The 20693-nt window shown below is 39.0% G+C and overlaps 1 protein-coding gene across 11 annotated transcripts in view; it reads right to left on the reverse strand.

Moving 5' to 3' along the window:
- Positions 1 to 20693, reverse strand: part of atp2b2 (ATPase plasma membrane Ca2+ transporting 2) — a 127437-nt gene that overhangs the window by 29678 nt on the left and 77066 nt on the right. For 6 of the 11 annotated variants that reach the window (XM_056388544.1, XM_056388473.1, XM_056388476.1 and 3 more), the window contains 10 exons: positions 17970 to 18173; positions 14373 to 14630; positions 13683 to 13808; positions 11855 to 11980; positions 11346 to 11378; positions 9121 to 9213; positions 6640 to 6681; positions 3187 to 3351; positions 1528 to 1742; positions 771 to 1013 (listed from right to left, as the gene is read on the reverse strand). In XM_056388544.1, coding sequence (XP_056244519.1) covers positions 771 to 1013; positions 1528 to 1742; positions 3187 to 3351; positions 6640 to 6681; positions 9121 to 9213; positions 11346 to 11378; positions 11855 to 11980; positions 13683 to 13808; positions 14373 to 14630; positions 17970 to 18173 — 1505 coding nt within the window. The remainder of the gene's footprint in view (positions 1 to 770; positions 1014 to 1527; positions 1743 to 3186; positions 3352 to 6639; positions 6682 to 9120; positions 9214 to 11345; positions 11379 to 11854; positions 11981 to 13682; positions 13809 to 14372; positions 14631 to 17969; positions 18174 to 20693) is intronic. The other 5 variants (XM_056388519.1, XM_056388537.1, XM_056388492.1 and 2 more) reach the window with 4 other exon arrangements.

The raw sequence follows: 20693 nt of genomic DNA on the forward strand, positions 1-20693 counted from the left end.
CCATAAGGGCATTTGTCAGTTGGTCAGCCATCAATGAATAGACACAACAGTGGTTTACAAGGGTAGTGACACACAGACAGGCACAAATGATGAGTGTGTGCAGGTGAGTATGCATGGTGATGCCAGGGAAAAGATTATTCAGGCATGTTGCTCTAATCGTCTGAAACCATCCTTATCTTGGCAATCTTTGTTTTCAGGATATGTTTGCTGTCTGTGATTACAATATACAACAGTCTGTGTGTCAGTCTGTCTGTCTATATACATATCAATCTATCTATTTCTTATTGCATGCAGGTCTAATTGGCTCAGGGTAAATTTCTCTTCGCTGCATTCACTGTAAACAACAGACCATCTCCAGCACTTAGACAGATTGGATTCAATTACAGTCTGCTACGCTCTGAATATCAGATAAGACAAAATTACACAACCGTTCTCAAGGTGACAAGTTGAGTGAATGCCTGATGAATCCAAAGCAGCAGCCAAGGACACAGACTGCCTGCTTTGCCAAGAAGAAAGCACTGCAGAACTGTCTCACTGTATCAGAGCTGCTCTCAAGGCAAAGTCTGAAATATACGTTTTAACTAAATAGGCTTTAGCATAATAGAGTATCTTAAATATTGTGAGCAGGGTTCACACAGGCTGCCCCATATATTTTATGCAATAATATTATGTCAGTTTCTTTGCATGTTTCTCCAACCCTGAGAGAGGAAAAGCTTTTAAACTGTGGGTGTAGGGGATTTTTACAGTGACTCCCATTACAGTTGGCTTACCAGTATCTTGGTGGTATAGGCGCTGTTGATGGAGATGGAATTGATCAGTAACTCCAGTGATTTGGGTGGCAGGGCTCCAGGATCCGGGATTTCTTTGTAGTGCACATCCCCGACGTAACACTGCACAGCCGTCATGCGGTTGGTCGTTAGCGTGCCTGTCTTGTCAGAGCAGATAGCGGTAGCATTGCCCATCGTTTCACATGCATCCAAGTGACGAACCAAGTTGTTGTCTTTCATCATTTTCTGTTGGTAGGAAACAACATGATGATTGTGACACGTTGCAATGCATATTTGAAATGCTTTAAAATAACTGAAATGCGCCTGAATTAGCCTATCACGCACTTGAACTGCTTGAACTTCAGTGGCTGGAATAGCTACCAATATAAAAAGAGGGATGTCTGTGCTTACATAATATGTGTAACTGCTTATATAATTCGCAGCAAAAGTCTAAGAAACAAAATGCTTTCCACACGTGGCCTTCATCAGAATATCTTTTTTCTGTTTGTGGCTGTGAATGGCATGTAAGTATGTTAACACAGTGCAAGAACTAAATACAAAGAATCCTCACATATGCAAGCAAATCACAATTCTCAATCCGTGTGAGGGGCAGAATATTCTCTGCAGCAGTGAAGTAAAGCTCAGAGAATCAACTCACAGTGGGTAAATAAATACACTACTTAATGCATACAATATAAATGGACAGCCTTTAAAGTAGAGATACAACAGTACAGTATGTGCAGCATGTGGCATTGCTCACCTTGACAGAATATGCCAGGGAAATGGTGACAGCCAGAGGCAGCCCCTCCGGCACGGCCACCACCAACACAGTCACACCGATGATGAAGAACTTGACAAAGTACTGAATGTAGATGGGAGTGCACTCTGGCATCCAAGGGCGCTTCTGCATCACAAAGGTGTCAATGGCAAAATACAGGACCAGGATGATGACAGTGATGGCTGACATGAGCAAACCTGAAAAAGATGGAACAGGTATCAGCTGAGGAAAGGAATGAAAACACCTTTCTAAAACAGTTTCAACATAATCTTCATGAAGGGAGAATTTGTTCCGAGGCTGTTGAATTAGAGTGCATTACTTTTAGCTGGGAGTACCTTATAAACTGATAACCTAGAGCATACTCACTTGTGGGTTTTGGGCATTGCCAAAAAGGAAAAGACTGGACAAACCATAACCATAAATATTCATCACTCTTTTTTCCATTGTCGAATGTCTATGATTCATCTTTGTAGGTGTAACTACATGCTAGTACTTGTGGGGAAAATTATAATGTGCGAATGACAACTTGTAATATGTCACAGAAAAAGATTTCCTACAGAGGCTGTACAGCCAGTCCTTTACATCAAAGGTGGCAGGTAGATTTCTGTTGTACCTCATCTTGCTGCTTAAATGAAGGCCAATGCAATTAGATTAACTGAGCAAATGCGATTCAGTCATGTATGCATTCTTTTCATTTATCATACTGACAAGTATATCTGGGGTTTTTATTCCTTCTCTGATGGATAATGAGGCACACCTGGTTCAGGTAGATACAGACCAGGTGTTGCTTAGCCACAGTAAAGTACAGCACATAAATACAGACACAGATACCAGAGGGTAACAGTCCTGGAAGTGTAGTAAGTCCAAATATTTTCTGCCAGACCCGCAGGAACACCATATGATCTTACAGTGCTGCTTGTATGCTAATCCATCTATGGTATTTCATTGTTTTGACATCCCGTCCTCATTCCATCCCTCAGGCCAACAGTCTGATATAACAGTGCACTGTAAAAACATGGACTTCTTCTGAAAATGTCAAACCTTCAAGGTTTTTTGATCTCCCTCAATAGCTATAAAGGATTATTTTGAGGATTTTGGTGATTCTACTTTTAAAAATTCTAAATTCTCCAGACTGGTCCAGAAACCTTTGCATTTCATGGCTAACATTTGTTCAACAGTAATCCTACTATGTTGCTGCCGAGAGGACACCCACAATGTGGGCACACTGGCATGTGGGCATCTGTTACTAAAAATGCTTGCTGGTAGAGATCTACTGCAAGTGTTAGACATCCACTTCTTGGTGCCATAAATTTCTTTAAATTAAATTACAAACAATTGATTATAATATGGATGGTTGAATTGCAAACCTGAACAAGATGCATCTCAGTTGCTCCCACAAAAATTCAACAAGTCACCGGAGGACAGGTCATTTAGAAAAATAAAGTGCACAGACTTGTCTACTGTTCTGTAATTCTGCCACTCAAGCATTCTTCCTAACTGCTCTGATTGCTTTAAGCGACCAAGATGTGAGTCTTGTCTTAGTGCAACTTTTGATGGACAGGATGATGGTTCAGTACCTTGTTGTCCCTGATTTAACTGCCCAAGTGAGTGACGGACTTGTCTGTGAGCAATTTGCTGTACCTGCTTTGCCAATCTGGACAGCCAGTTTGGTCAGCTTCCCTTGCAGCACAGATTTCTCTTTCTTCGAAGTGGACACCTTCTTCCTCTCTTTTTCGTCGGCCTCTCCGCCTTCAGCGCTCTTTAGAGGCTGCATCTCCATGGCAGCTGCTCCATCCGGCTTCTTCACTGTAAATACCACATAAAAACAGAAAGCAGCAGTGTTAGAAATGGGGATTAAACCAAGGAAATGAGAAGGAAGAGGGAGCCAGACTTTAACACCCAGGTGTTACAGTAGAAGCTCCAGAATTCAGGTTTAGACTAAACCAAGAAAAGATCATATGAGGTCCCATGACAGCATGAGACTAACTGGTACGTGTAAACCATATAGCAAAATAAGGATTGCCAATGTTTGTCCCTGCATCATCTTCTTGGTAAGATCAAATGGGCTGTGAACCATCTTACTGTATAGACTATGAAAACTAATAGTTCTTGATACCGTACGTGTTATTTGCTGTAGTAAGGGAAACTACAGTCTTCCTATCTTTTCATCACAAACATATTTACAGTAAGTCATAAATAATTCAATGGTACTACATCCAAGGTAGAGGCCATGTTCACAGATTATTTAAAAACTTGCTAGGTATTTACATAAAGTGAGGAAAAGAAAACCCTCTATACTTTTTACACAAGCAGGAAAAACTCAATGCGCCTCACACAGAAAAGAAAGAAAAACTGATCAGTTAAAAAAGCACAATATAAAACAAAAACGATAAAAAAAATTCAATGAATCAAAATGAACAATATATCAGTTTTTAAACCCAAGCCTTCTAGAGATCTGTTTTAATGTGTAGCGTAATACCTAAACATTGACCTGTACTTGTTTTGCCTTGTTATTTTTACCCTGAAAACCTTTTGAAGACCAGTTTTCAAATCGCCTTAGAGGTTTAAAGGGTTCATGTTCTAAAAACAAGCCGTAAATACATTTTAGCAACTGATGTATTGATGTATAGCTCGCTTTAAAATCTGTTTTGCAGCAAAAAACTGGAAGATAGGCAGAGATCTCAGTTGCAGGTTAAGCTATCTGAACTTATATACTGGCATATGCTACACTGAATGAAAGGTTGTCGACAGAATCAAACTTCACATTGTTTAAAAGCTCTTCTCTGATAATCATAATGACAAGAAACGAATCTTTGGAAATCCCCAAATAGTAAAACCATGTGATCATACTTTTTACTGAGGCAAAGCATCTCATCAGGGAATAGGCTCGAGCACACAAAACACAATTACCCTGGACACAGTTACATGCATTTGAAATGACCTCTAGTAAAATTTCTTCCACTAGTCAAAATCAAAATGACTGTTTAAGATAATTTTCTAAAACATATATTGACCCATGTGCATTACATATATGTAATCACTCGTCTCACTTAGACAGCAATTGATTCTGATTTATGCTGTCGAAACAAGGTCTTCTGTAAAAAATACTGTTCAACTCGTAAAACCAATCCTCAATTACCTCGTCTGTCTGCATGTCTGTCCTCTCACACACACGCACGCACGCACACACACGCGCACACACACACACACACACACACACACACACACACACACACACACACACACACACACACACACACACACACACACACACGCACACACACACACGTCTTTTAATGTAACCCATTACCAAGAATCATTTCAGCCCAGTTTCCCAGTCACAATGAGGCATGTGTTTGATGCTTACAAAAAAACCTTTCAATGTTGAACATTTGTCATACTCTCTGGTTGTGCATTTTGGTTTTTCCACCTCCATGACACTGGACAGACAGTGTATTGTCTGTATCTAGCTGTATGCAGCAGAAGAGCAAGATCAAACAGTTCAAATTAATACACAGGACGAAGGTGCATCTTCTGAAAGCCCCCCCCCCCCCCCCCCTTTGCTTTCAAGATACTTTGACTTTCTCAGCTTGTGTCTAATTTTTGCATCTCACCATGTTTTTAAAAGAGTAAAACATACACCAACGAGCCAATACATTATGACCACTCACGGATGAATTGAAAAACGTTCATTATCTCGTTACAATGGCGCATGTCAAGCTCTGGGATATATTACACACTTAACAAAACAGTCAGTTCTCGACTTTTACAAGAGTAGAATCGGGTTGGAGCATCTATGAAACAGCAAGGCTTATGAGGTGCTCCTGGTCAGCAGTGATGAGTACCTGCCAACTCTGAAACAGGGTGTTGGGGGAGGTGCTGGAACAAGTCTGAACTGCAGTGACACCTCACAACTTACAAGACATAAAGGATCTGCTGCTAATGTCTAGGTGCCAGATACCACAGGGCACCTTCAGAGGTCTTGTAGAGTCTGTCCATCAGCAAGTCAGAGATCGTATTTTGACATGAAATGAGTCAATTTCTGAGCAAAAGGCAGAAGATAACAGCATCTCTAAGACTAACCGGGAAAGGCCTCTTTTCCCCCGAGCAGCTGCTTCACTCAGATTCACCCTGGGTCTGGGACCACAGCTGTCTGTACCAGTTGCAGGGACGACTTGACTTAATGAAATGATTTTAACCCGGAGAGCAGTGTGAAAGCGACCAGCACTCCCTCTGCAGCTACGCTCAACTTGAAGAATCTTGGTTGACTGAGGAGTCTCTGACTGATGATTTGAATCTTAGACTTTCAAGGGGCTTACCTACATAAAATCTTCTGAAATATATAAAAAAAAATGCTTCCTTTTTCTGTTTTATATTATTCATAATTTAATTAATTTGGGGTTCTGAGTTACAGAGGTACAATAAGTTATTTGAAGGTATCACTTTGGTTGCATCAAAAATGACACAGTATCCCTTTAATCTCAGACAAATCTATGTCATATTGCCTGAAGCAAATTTCAGTGGAACAAAAACAGTGGAGAGGGGAAAACCAGGGTGTGTGATATAACTTGGGGAGAGTACTAAAAGGACAGTTTGGGGTGTTGTTTGGTGGAAAAGGGTAGCCCGTGTGAGGCGCTAGTTGAGGAACAGGTTGCTGTTCTCTTATCGAGAACAAGACAAGTCAACAACACAACAAGAACAACAACAGAACAACAGACCAGGGACAACACATTAGTGACAGACAGAGTGAGGAGGAGGATTTTCTAACCTAATATGACTGCAGGTAAAACCTGGGTCAAATAAAAGGTCTAATTTCTTATACGATTTACAGTATCTAGGATTGTCAGTGGTAGACTGACAATGGACTGTCAAAGTCCCTTGTAATCCTTTCTGAATTAGTACTGCACAATCATTTGAGAGACCGTGTGGTATTTAGAACAATAGATGCTGAAATAAATAAAGTAACAGAGGATTTTCCATCTGCATTTGACCCAGAGCTTACACCACACACCATAGAAGGAAAAAGATGAGAAGAAGGAGGAGGAGGAAGAGATGAGGCAGGGGAGGAGAGAGTGAAAGACATGGTTTGGTTACCTTTAATCTGGTTGCTCTCCATATTGCCATCTTGCATTTTACCTATGATGGAGACATACAAGACAATAACAACAAAAATAACCAAGGCAGACAAGTCAACAAATTATCACCACAGAGACAACACACACAGTGAGAACCAAAAATCACAAACAAGGAGACAGGAAAATGACTTTTAATACAACCTCTCTGTGACAGTCACATAGAAAGGCTTGTGATATGTAAGTGATGTAATGTAACTAGCAGCTACACCTAATGGCAAGGGGTTAATAAAATAAAATTTAACCGAGAGTTATTCTAACACCAAACAGAGACACATACTGTGGTGTGCAGATTTTCTCATAATGAAGTGGGAGGAAATTAGGCTTTAATACACTTTATTTTATTGCATAAGCGAATAATCATGTTGCTTAATGGGCCTTTCTGAAATATAAATATTTTGACATCAAAGTATTTCAAGTGTGACATAATATGATGCAGAACATTTTTTTTTAAAAACTGCATACTTTCTGAAAAACTTTTCAGCTTTTAAATATTGTTTTGAATGACATACAGGTAATTCCACACACATTATCAAAAATACGTGTCAAATTGTCAGGGTATATAATGATATATCAAGACATAGATAGAGCATTTACACTGGACACTGACAGTGAGAGTAAGAGTACACCATAAACACACACACACAACACGCACACGTACAGTGCACACAAACGAGAGACTGCATGCATAAGAGGAAAGAAAGCACATGCAAGATCATACACTCAGTGAGAAGCAGACTGAAGATGTGAGCAATGGAGAGAGAGAGAGAGGAGAGAGAGAGAGAGAGAGAGAGAGAGAGAGAGAGAGAGAGAGAGAGAGAGAGAGAGAGAGAGAGAGAGAGAGAGAGAGAGAGAGAGAGAGAGAGAGAGAGAGAGAGAGAGAGAGAGAGAGAGAGAGAGAGAGAGAGCCTGAAGGGAAAGCCTCCCACATGGTGAAGTTACATAAGAACAACTGGAGGAAAATCGAAATCTAAGTTTGGGGACAGTGCATTTATTATGCTGTTGGATTCTGCTTACACAAGGAGTGAACAATTTAATGTGCGTTTAAATCAAAAAATATTGTTATAAATTACAGAATCATCTTGCTTGTAGCTAATAGAGCAGCTAAGAGCCTTCTTAGAAGTACAAATGCAGTATACATCATTATAATTAAGAGAGCATTTATTATATACTGCAGCGTTGATCCCATTATTACCCAGTCTATAATTATAGAGATATGCATTGTTTGTCTCAGTGGTAAGCAGGCTATAAATTGCACAGAATCTGCAGTGCTTTATGTTCAAATACCAGTAAGAAAATTACTCAGGTAGAGACAGAAGACCAGATTTTTGCAGAATCCTCTGCATGTATGTGGAGAATAAATGGCTCATTTCACCTCCATGTCCACATTAGCCAGTTCCCCGGAGTCACAATAAAGCTGAAGATGACAAATCGCTCTGTTCCAGCCCAGGACAGCGCAAGGTCACCATTACAGTGCAAATCACGCCCCTCCTGCCTTGAGTACAAACACTTTGGGGCTGCTCTCCAAGGAGACGAAGATAAGAGACAATCTAGTGCAACAGTGAATGAAGTTAATCTTTTTGCATCCCGTGCAGCTAACATAGAAATGGAGGATTTGCACTAAGTGATCTCAGAGGACACCCAACTAAAGAAGATGGCCCTACAGTAGGATGTTGCCACCACTATTCACCTAGATATAACAATTCTATTATATTCACTTATCCCAACAGCACGATTTAAAGGAACAGCTCTATACCTTGGGAAATACACTCATTCTCTTTCTTGTCAACAGTTAGATTAGAGGATTGATACCACTCTCATATCAATGCAGTATAAGGCTACAGCCAGCAGCAAGCTAGCTTAGTTTAGCACAAAGACTGGAAACGGGGAAACCGCTAGCTTGTCCAGTGATAACAAAATCCACCTACCAGCACGTCTAAAGCTCACTAGTTATCATGTTATATTTCATTTGTTCGTGTTTAATCTGCACAAAAACCAAACTGTAAAAACAACATGTGGGAGTTGAGTGCTGGCCTATTTCTTGGCCGGGAGCTAACTGTCAGCAAGGAAGGGAATAAGTATTTCCCAAAATGTCACACCACCACTTTTATCACTTTCACCTAATAAAGGATTTTAGGGAATTATTTTAGTTTGCATTTAAAGATGGAGTAAAAAAAATCATTACAATTTTTCCCCACACACGATTAGAAGCATTACACAGCAAACGATAGCATAAATAGAGGAAAAAGAAACAAGACCCTAATTACAAACAAGGAAGACATGCATTGACAGCATGGATACAAAGAGGCCCAACGCAACTGAGAGAGGAGGTAGAGCAGAGGGTGAGCACTCATGGTAGGAAGCAGTAGGAGAATGGAGAAGGTAGAAGGAGTCAAAAGTCACAACAGAAACAGGTCAGAGATCAGATGTTTTGTCAACCTACCATTAATTAGGCTGGCACTGCCAGGGGCATTAATGCCTGCAGCCCCATCCGTGGCTATAGTTGCGATAGGGTGGATAGGGGGATGGGAGCAGTCTAGCCATGAGGGCCGAACATGAATGAACAAAACAAACATATGCACGCACCCACACAAAAACACACGCACACGTGCACACACAAGACAATGAACAGAAATAACATGGTTATAGCACAAGTAAGAGATTCAGCATATGTAGACTGTGTGTTTGCTAAAATGTGATCATTGTGGATTACGAATGCATTTATATGTATATGTAATAATTGTTATATGAACTAACTAGTGTGATTTACCAGAGTGAAAAGTGAAAATGTCAATAAACGAACACTGGACACACATGAAACATGAAATCTGAATATAACGTGGAAAATATTATAACAAAAGGTGAAACCAGAGCCACAATAAAGATAAACCTACTGTCAGATGATTTAATAAGATACATATTTGTTTCAATATACTGTATGTCTTATATATACTGTATGTACTATATAAATATATATATAATATATAAAATCCTGTTTGTATGGTAATCAGTGGTGAGTATAGTGTATTTTACGTCAGTCATATTATGTTTTGATTGCATATTCATTTTTTGCAGTATGAATTTCATTTTAACCATGTTATTCATGTAATAGCTTTTAGCATCACAAAATCATAATTTGAGCAGGAAATCAGAAACAAATAAGCTAAAAGGTGTTGCATAAATAATTTAAAATTAAACTCTATAATGTAAAAGTAAACAAAATGTAAAAGGGCCCAAATATTAGCTAGGCATTACACACATGTTCCAACCAGTTAAGTGATGGGGCTAATTTTTTTTATGTCCAAATATTTGCCTTAGCCCCATTATACACAGTTATATACAGTTTTCAAAACCTGGAATGGATCTTGCAAGGTTGAGTTTACATGTTTTGACAGCAGCCACATAAACTGTAATTTATGCAAAAAGGAAATTCGCTGTTTACTTTTGGTTTTTCTTTGTCCATAGTTTATTGTTAACAAAAACACACTGACTTATAGTAGTTTGAAAGTTTTATTGCAATTCTACACTACATTTATTATCTCACTGAAAAGCAATAGCTTCCTTAATGAAATAGCCCAACAGTAATTTTGGTGCAATTCCTTGACAGGTTTGCAATCGTGAGCAGTATTTTATCAACAAATTCATCTGAATCATACCACATTTGGCAGATTTCACCTTTTAGAAAAGTCTCACCTGCCTCAAGGTAATCCAGCCATATATGATATATTGAGTGCATGATGTAAGGTACAACTTTTTGTAAGATAATAATAGAAATTTATATCATTGAAATTCTGGAAATACCAATTTAGATAAAATCCCGATTACTGGATTATTTTCCCTGGTTTGATCAATCTTGTCAGACTGATCATACCTGGGATAAATAATGCATCTTACCACAGTGCTACAGCCAAATCACAACCATATTGTTGAGGCACTACAATTACAACACAAGTCATAACAAGAAGACATGTAGTATTTGTCAGTGTTCAGATCAGAGGAAGAAAGTGTTATCCACAAAGGATGACATGTTTACTCTTATCTTATATATAATATGACAATTCGGAGACAGCACTGAAGCAAAATGCTTCAAAAAATACAGTATGCTATCCGTGCAAGCCACCGGCGTTCCTGCTCATTGAAACTACAGAGCTTTTCAAAGAGGTACAGGGAGCAGTGGCAACAAATCACTACTGATGTAAGAGTTCATATGTAAGACGTAAAAATAGCATCTTAAAAAAGCTTATACTTTCTCCTTTACTCTCTACTGCTGGTACATGTGCTGTACACCTGCAAGGCTATCATTCTCATGTCATTGTTCTGCTGTACAGCAATAACATGAGTGTGACAGCCTTTCTGTATTCATGGCATTCAACACGTCTGTGAAACAGGGCTGATGTTGAATGCTAGCTAGTTAGTTTGGTGGACGCAGTGCCCGTTATAGGGGTAGAGGATTATGCATTGTGAAATGTGTCATCTGTCAGCACTTAAAAAGATGCAGTGTTGTGGTGATGAGGCTTCTCTTTTTAAGTGAGGAATTTAACGGGGGCAAAGGTGCTCGGCTACAGAAAAAGAGTGACGAGTAAGGGTGGTTTATTGGGGATCATCAGGGGTTAAAGATCAAAAGGATCAAGTACCACTCCCAGGGGTCAGAGAAAGGTGATACTCTACCTGTATTCTGGTGTCCGTCTTCCTCTGCCCCTCCTTCGAGGCGAATTTGGAACGATAAGAGAGTAAGGACAATAATGCACCTGAACCCACAGAACCTCGATACTGCAGCTCACAACTGTACCACCATCACTCATTTCATACAATATATATACACATTCAGCAAAGATGATTGTGAAGAAAGGCTAATTGTCAGGCACTGTACTACAAATTCCTACAAAAAGTTCATACAATTCATGTGAGTTAAACAGGAGGACATTTGTTCATTTGAGTTTCTTTATTACCCTTCTGATAATAAGGACAGTTAAAAACACTAACGTTATGTAATGAGCGAACATAGTTAGATTTTCAGCACATAAGGTAATGAAATGACAAAAAGCTTTTTTCAAGGGTACGTTGCTGGGCAACACTGACAAAAAAAAACAAATTACCTCAGTACTCCTGAAGCAACTGCAGAAAACTCTTAATGGACTTATTTATAAAATGATACATTAAAGATATAACCATCTTACCTTTCTTTTCCTTCTTCTCTTCTTCTTCTGTGCCGGCCCCCAGCAGGGTGAAGATGATTCCGGTCTGGGAGTTGACACCGACAGCAGTCACCACCATGCGCCCTGACCCCTCCATCACATGAGTCCCTGGAGAGCAGGCAGGAAAGTGTTATAATAATACTTAGAAACCCATAGCTGGGTTAGAAAAAGTTTCAGTGTTTGCTTAAAAAGTGACATGCTTTGTTCCTCTGTCGTAATTGTGCACATTTGTGTTAATGAATGTTGACCTCAACAGTGTTCTCCACCCTGATCTGAGGCTTCCATCTCAAGAGACACTGATAGAATAGAACAGCGCCGTATAAATTATGTTCACACTACAGTTACATTACAAAAATAATATTGAGTTTCATTTACTGTTTGACTCTTCTTTCCTCTATTAATACTATAATGGTGAAATTACAAAAAAATGATTGTTCATTTCCCTGTTTTGTGTTCCAGTTTTATAGTCAAGTATATACTACTGTAAAACAGCTCTCCCTAATTGCAGCAACACCTCTGAGTTACTGACAAGAACATTCAATTGCCTGCTCAATAAAATGTATTGGTTGCTTTGGTTCTATATTGGTTCTATACTTAGGATCACTGTCCTGCTGCATTGACATAAAATTAGGGAACTACTGTATATATGACAAGCTTATAGAACCTCAAACATTATTAATTCAATGTTTTATTTTAAATTGAATGTGCTGGAGTTGAAACACAAAATCAGAAAAAAATGTGTCAGTGTGCAAATATTTGCAGGCTGCACTACACTTTTGTGTATGTGAATATGTACAGTACACACATAGAAAATTATTAACCTTTGTCAGAGTAAGACATGTGCGTGAATAAGAGGCTAATTAAAGGAGATGGCAAAAAGGCACACAGCTAATTATCCACAGGAAAAGATACCAAGATGTGAGATCAGATTAACCCACGTTTCAGTGATATTCTTCATTTCTAAGAATCACACAGCTGCAAATTCTGGTGTGTCTCTGCTGCAGCAAATACTAAACCAATCAAGAGGAACAACAGTAACTTCCAGGCGGTCGCCAGTGTCTTCTGCATTGATGTTCAGATTGTAATTAACGACCTTTTGTCTTCTGTCTGCGGTCATGCAATGACTGCGACTTAATTTGGTTTTATTCACAACAGATTCTGGCAAACCAAACCTAAGGCAAATAAGCAATGGCAGGCAAACCTCAATATTAAAACAACTTGAATAATTTCACTCAGGCTTTGAGATTTGAGTGGCAACTTAAGTGATTATCAAAAGTAGTGATTATTTTGTAGAATTTTGTATTTCTGTAATTTACTTGAAGGCAGTAAATGTTGCTACATTAGGCCAGTATGTATAACAAATCAAAGTTTATTTATTCATGCTCAGGTCTGATGCAGAGTGACACATTGGCACAAGCCCACAGGGTGAAAAATACTATAAAATCTGTGGGCTTGTTTGAGATATTAATTCATTCCAAAATGCTTTCTATTTTCTAAAGATGAAGATGAAAAATAAACTAACATCTATTGTTGTGTAAAGAAATCCAGGTCAGTATATACAATATTGTTTTATAGTTTAAGGGATCAAAAAATTGTTAACTTCAAACTCAGCAGTAAACCATTTTTACAGAGATGAAGATTTGAATGGAAGAGGAAAACTACAAAGTGCTCAGTTTCAAAGTTAAGTCCACAAATCCTGTTTTTTGTACCTTTCTCCTTTAAACAACAACAGTACATGTGGGAAAACATGACTGTGACATAGATTATACACCCATCCATCTCAAGGGAGTGCATCAACTGTACATCATACCAGATAACAGCATGGGGTCCTTGTCTGCAGACTTCCTGACGTGGTCGGACTCTCCGGTCAGTGATGACTCATCAATCTTGAGGTCATTGCCCTGGATCAACACTCCATCAGCAGGAAGCAGATCACCTGCAACAAGAGAGATGGCAGACTTAGCGGATCAATTTATATTTCTGGATTTGATTGTTCTTCAGAAACTCCAAAGATTCGTTAGAAGTGAACTTAAATTAAATTGGGTTTGAGTTGATGTGAATTAGAATAGACTGTGACCACTGTAGTATATTTTTGTTACATGCTGGTAGTATGGGAGGATGTGTGTTGCGCATTGTATGGGTCTGTCTGCAGCTCATTAATTGCTCAATTGTATCTTAAAAATATTTAATTGCTTAAGGTGGGCCTCATAATTTTAATCCCCCTCTGGAAATGAGGTGTCTATTTTCAGTTACTTAGTCATGAAAATAACTTAACACAGAAAAGCCGATCGAGAGTCAGTGGGCACCTGTTTGGTCAGATATGTACTTCAGCTTCAAATATTTAATGTAATAATTTAATTTAATGATTCTGTTTCAAAGATCTGTCAGCTATGAATTTACACAAAGATGTTTGCAATTTGAGTTTACTGCCCTAACTGAATGTGATAAAGTGAGTAAACACTTTCCCTTCCAACCAATTTGACAATCTCCTCATACCTACCGTATTTAATCTGTGCGATATCCCCCACCGCTATGTCAGACACGGGCAGCTGTATGACCTGACTACCACGGACCACCTGGAATTTCTGCTCCTGCTCGATGCGGTTCTGCAGCCCACGGAACTGCTTCTCCTTCGACCAGTCATTGAAGGCCGTAACCAGCACCACACACACCACAGACAACAGGATGGCTGCACCTTCGATCCAGCCAGCATCTGCCTCGCCCTCATCCTCCACCCCGCCCCCTGCCGCGCCACAGGCTGCAGTTTGGTAAACGTGACAGGAAGGTGAAGAGGAAAATTATATAGCTGTCATACATTTGCAAGCATCATGCATGCTTTCAGACTGAGATATTCTAGTACTTTCATATACAGGTATACATGTTTATTACTTATGTAGAGTAGTAGCACTTCATAATAAAAAATACACAGGGATGTAATCAACAATCACATTCACACTGGGGACTGAAAAGCTTTGGACAAAGACAGCCATGATTCTCTGTGCAATGTGTGCAATATAAAAGGGAACTCATGAAATGAACCTTTTCATTAATTCGCTCCACTTCATATGAAGGCCCTGCTATCCACTGGCTGTGCACTGACAGACTGGAGTGTATTTGAGAATGAAACAACGCCAATTCCCTGTCCTCCTCGTGCTGCTTCTTGTAATGCTCTGGGAGCGATTGTGCTCTACACTCTGGGCCAAGTGACTTCAAAAGCCCCTGGTGGGGTAATTTGCTTTGGACTATATAACACATGGAGCTCACAACTGAACTAGTGCAGACCCAATATTATAGACATTACATATGCAGACTCTAATTTAACTAACAACTAGACTCTAAGAGCAATTTTGACTTACTGGTGCACTAAAGAGGGAATCCACCCAACCAATAGGATACACTGCATGCAGTAACAAAAAATATTCTCTTTGATCTGGAAAACTACCAGTATCAATGCACACATAGGTACTCATATAGGCTTTAAAAAAGAGAGACATATTTAAATAAAATTTTAAAAATGTATTTGTTTGTTCTTTTCACATTGTCCTATGAGGAAAAGTAATTTTATTCCACAGAACATTTTCTGATCATGTTTGATCAGGGAAAATGAGTTCCTGATTTTGACGAGTGACAGCTCAGTTTTAGAGATTCAGAACTCGTGTAACTCCTTACAGATTATGCAAAATTATATTCAGACTGACATACTGTAGGTGTGTTAAGTGAAGACATTTTACTGTTCCAAAAAACAATGATCAATAAAGACTCCAAGAAGCAACTATGAAAAAAATAACGTAGCGAACTATAGCTCTTATAGTATGTAGTTAAATAATAAAATACAATAGTGCAGTCAATTATTTAAAGCATTTCAATTGTATGTAGCTATCCATGGTCCTGATTGTACAACTGTGGTGCAAATGCAAATGAGTGCACAAAATATGTTCTGTCTCTCTCATAGAAAGACACTCACAATGATGCAGAATATGTGTAGCTGTCCATGGTGCTGAAGTGCATACAAAACACTCAAGCCAGATAAAGCACAAAGTAATCTAACTAACATTTGCAGCTGATTGACAAACCTACGACCAGGTGGCATGTAAATTAATAAATAAATGTCTATAAGCTTCAAAGGCAGTTTAACGAATTGGTTTGGATACTTTGTGAAAAATACAGTAGAAACCAGCATGGTTTGGCAGTTTTGTTTTGTTGCATGTTGTGTGTTTGACACAGACACAATCAAGAGCCTACTCATTCAACTGTAGCCAAGCCGTTTCATATGTAAATGAGAATTAAGTCATCCTATCACCTTCTATTTCTGGACCACAGAGCTTTTTTTTTTTACCTATTTATAGACAAAACCGTAAACCAGCAGTGAGAGATGTGTGCTTGTGAATCAACACATCAGAACAATATAATAAACTAATATCAGTATAGAATATTTTTTATGTATTACATTAAAGGGGGTTTATAATATACAGTCAGGATGTTATAACTGTTGAATTTATACTTAGATAGTCAGATGTGTTGCTGTAAATTTACAGTAATTTTATATGTAGTTTTTCTGTTAAATGTATGGCATCAGGACCTCATTTCATTTTCAAGACAGTAAAGTCAGCCATAAAAGTATCACGCCTTAGTACACATCTCTGTCAAGTCACTTAAACAACCAAATTTGGGGGATCATTGCCATAAATATTGTCATATTAAATAAGAAAAGAACTAATCGGTCAATATATCATCCTTACTATCAGCAATGTTTTACTGTCAAATTTTGTTATGAGTCACAAAAAAAATTAAGTCTATAAAAATAACATTATTATCACAAAAATGAGATGGTATTCTAGTTGGGCTCTGCATCTAAAAATATCCATACATCTCTATGGTTGTATGTCCTTCTCTGCTGTAACACAAACATACATCTATTTTATGTTTTTCAGAATAAAGTGATGATTTGCATTCATATCTTTCTGAATCGCTCTGCTATTCACATCCATTCATATCCGCAGGAGTTTATGTGCTGATTTAGATTCATATGTATTCATATCTTTCAAATATGAGAAGAGACTTGCATATTGGCACCTTTTTTTTGCCGCAAGTTAAAGGGAAGCTTGATTATGTATCTGCAGATGGACGCAGTTATTAGCATAATCATTCCTTTGGTATTTCTCAGCTTTATTTAGTCTTGGTGATGCTTAGAGCTCATTCATAAAACGATGCAGCTCAAAAGATGTACAGAAAACAGGAAAAGTATGAAGGTAAAGGGACCAATTTTAATTGATGGAATTCCAATTGATCATTAATTATAACTACAAACTATAAAATTAATTAATACAGAAATCATTTGATTAACTAGCCTGGTACTTCTACCTCCATAAGAGTGTTTAAACCCTTTAAAATGATGACTGGTCTCTTTGGCAGGGTAACTGAATTCCATTACTGTGATAATGCTGGTAGCAATGAGTGATGTTGCTGACTCAGCATCTCGTTATGGCCTCTGTCTTCATTTCCTGTTTCACGGCTCACAGGGCTGATGTATGGGCCCTGGGAGCTCAAGGTTATTTCTCTACTCAACACTTCATTAACCTTCCTGGTACCTTTCATACGCACATCTAACACATTCATAATGTGCATGCAGGCGCGCGCGCACACACACACACACACACACACACACACACACACACACACACACACACACACACACACACACACACACACACACACACACACACACACACACACACACACAGATACACAGATACAAAAATTAGCCCGAAGCTCGATGAGTCACTTGACCTCTTGAGGCAGGTCACAAACAAAGTGTGACCTGCCTCACCAATTAAAATGTGTGGGTGGACACATGTAGGTGTAATTGTGTCAGTGGGTGCGTTGAATGTCAGAGGAAGTGATGTCAGTGGGCCAATGCAATTATAGTCCTTTGCTGTCCTCTGCAATAGTGGAGATACCAGAGAGAACTGTGTGTATGTGTGTGTGTGTGTGTGTGTGTGTGTGTGTGTGTGTGTGTGCGTGTGTGTCTCAAGACCTCGAAACGAATGACAGAGAGAAATTTTACTGGAAGTGATGTCACAGGAGCTGCTTTACTCACACTCTCCTCCGCCGCTCTCTCCAGGGGGGTGGTAGAAGGAAAGGCCGAGGGAGATCAGTGCGGCGAGCTCCAGGATGATGAGGGTGACATCCTGCAGAGCCTCCCATACCAGCTGCAGGAAGGTTTTTGGCTTCTTTGGAGGTATCAGGTTTTTCCCAAATATTTCTTTTCTCTTGTCCAGGTCAGGCTGGGCACCTGCAAGACCTGGGAGAGGAAGACCAAACAGAGAAGAGGGAAAAAGAATTAGAGATTTATTGATATTACTGCACATCACTGCACAGTGATCACAGTGTGCAGGATATTCTGATATAGTGCAGTTTAATTTTGTGTATATTAATGGTTAACAATAACAGCCATCTGTTTTATTTTTACATTTGATCCAAGAAAGTCACAATTTTTATCCCTACACACAAAAATTCAGTTGGAAACAGCAAATGGAACCACAGTCGTTTTACAGTTTATAAAACACTTTTATTGTGAAAATCTCTGATCTAAAGCCAGCTTTGTAATCAGTCTTTTTTCTTGCTTTCCTTTTTATTTCTGCCTTTCTTCTTCTCTTTCTCACTCTCATACCACACACAAACCATCTCTAATTACCAGTTTGAGTCATTGCGGGCCACGGCTCTGTGTTCCTTATATAATTCTGCTCAAGAGATGAGGGCCTTGTGCTTTGACCTCATCCACCTCCTCATACACCATGAAATACTGTACATAAATATCTTTTGCTCTTTTTATCTGAACAACTTCACACTGGCTTGAGGCACAATTTACTTTTAGACTATTGTCCAGAAAATTATTCTTATACAGTAGCTGAAATAACATGGCAAAAGGACTACATCACATACAGTGCTTTTGCAAGAGATCTTTTGAATTTCATAATCCAAACAGCATTATCACAAAGGAGTAGCGTTTTGTGTGCAGTTGTACTTTTTCTTAATTTGAATCACAGAACACACACTGTGTTCTATGCATGCGGTGCATTAAATTCAATATCATGTGTTAATATAATTTATGGACCTTAAAATTGAGTACATTTTGCCTAAACTACTGTACTTATAATATGTTATAAAGTAAAAAAAATGATAAATGTTCATATATACTAAATAACATTTATCACAGCTGCACCAGTGAATCAGAAACTGCCATGAACTGTAAACTATATCTACATCAAACCTTCACAAGGCTATGGAGGCATGGGAATTTGTGCTCTATATCTTCAGTTAAAATTATTCATAAATGATTTCTATCCAGCTTTATTATTGGTCCGTATACGGCTGCTTTTCAGTGCAGTTCCATTATCTGGTTGCCGAGCACACACACGAGCACAGAGTGTATTCATCGTCTCTCTCTCTATCTGTGTCTCGCTCCCTCACAACCACAGACATTACCACAGCATTATGTCACACATGGTGCGTCACTGGGTCTCCCAGGAGTGGCCCTGGATTGCACCTGATAACATCGCTGCTGCATGACACTGTTTCACATGTCAACACATATGACTGTGATATGCCTTATTGACATCTGCAGAAAATAACTGATCATCCATCCGCATCTGACTCCAAAGAAAGAGGAATGAAGAGAGACGGTGACAGAGTTGCAGTGTGAAAAACAAATGCTTAGAAACTGCAAAAAAGACAAAAACAGAGAAAAGAGATCAGTTTCACTCACTTGAAAAAGGAAGGAGGAGTTGCAAAGAGGGAGAAGGAGAGGACAGAAGGAGGGCAGGCTGAAAAGAGAACAATTCCAGATCCTACGTAGGAGAATGCCCTGGTTACAAATACATCAGGCTATAAATAGCCTCATTATCCATTCTCTTTTAATTGTCTCTGTGAGAGGACCTAGCATGGTCTTCCATTGATCTCCACAGCACCCTGCCTCACATCACACACAAGCATGTCTCGGTGTGCATGTGTGTTTGTTTGTGTGTATGTGTGTAGGTCTTTGAGTCGTGACCGCCTGCACGTGGTTTGTGTGTGTGTGTGTGTGTGATAAGGCTGGCCAAGCATGCCTGCAGTTACTTGCACTATCACACTGTAAAACTAGAGCTCATATCATCAGGCTTTAGCCAGTTCCAGTTGGTTACACACACACACACACACACACACACACACACACACACACACACACACACACACACACACACACACACACACACACACACACAAGCAGAGATGAACATATTCATACATATCCACATTCAGCTTGTGTCGAACCCCTTCCATCTTTTTAGCTAGGTCAGGTGCACATTAGATACAACATTTACTCATATTTCTATTCAATACTGCTTCCACAAAAAAATTTTCTATGGTGGTAAAAAAACAAACGCATATCCCACCTGCTCCATATTTTCTAGCGTGCAAATGCACTTTTCTGCATCTGGGAAGCGATCAGTTCACAATAAATATTACATTCTGTATACTCTAAGTTATATATGTGATAGGTACTACTGTATAAGATGGTGCATTGTTTCAGAGTGACATTTAACCTTGTTAAATGTTTTAACTGCGTTCTCCTTAAATGCCCTTGAGATGTGAGCTATGCTGTAATCAATCTCCCTAATCATTAAATACTCATTGCTTCCTGGAAAATCCTCTGCTACATTATCATTTCTTCCTGGATCGTTGATTGCAGTGCTGCTTACAGCTAAAGATTCATTTGCCAGATTTTGAAATATTGCAGGCTAAATACTGTCAGCCCACCTAACTGCTCTGGCAGTGGATTTTG

Source organism: Seriola aureovittata, chromosome 2 (assembly GCF_021018895.1).
Source record: "Seriola aureovittata isolate HTS-2021-v1 ecotype China chromosome 2, ASM2101889v1, whole genome shotgun sequence".
In the NCBI taxonomy this organism is placed as follows: Eukaryota; Metazoa; Chordata; class Actinopteri; order Carangiformes; family Carangidae; genus Seriola; species Seriola aureovittata.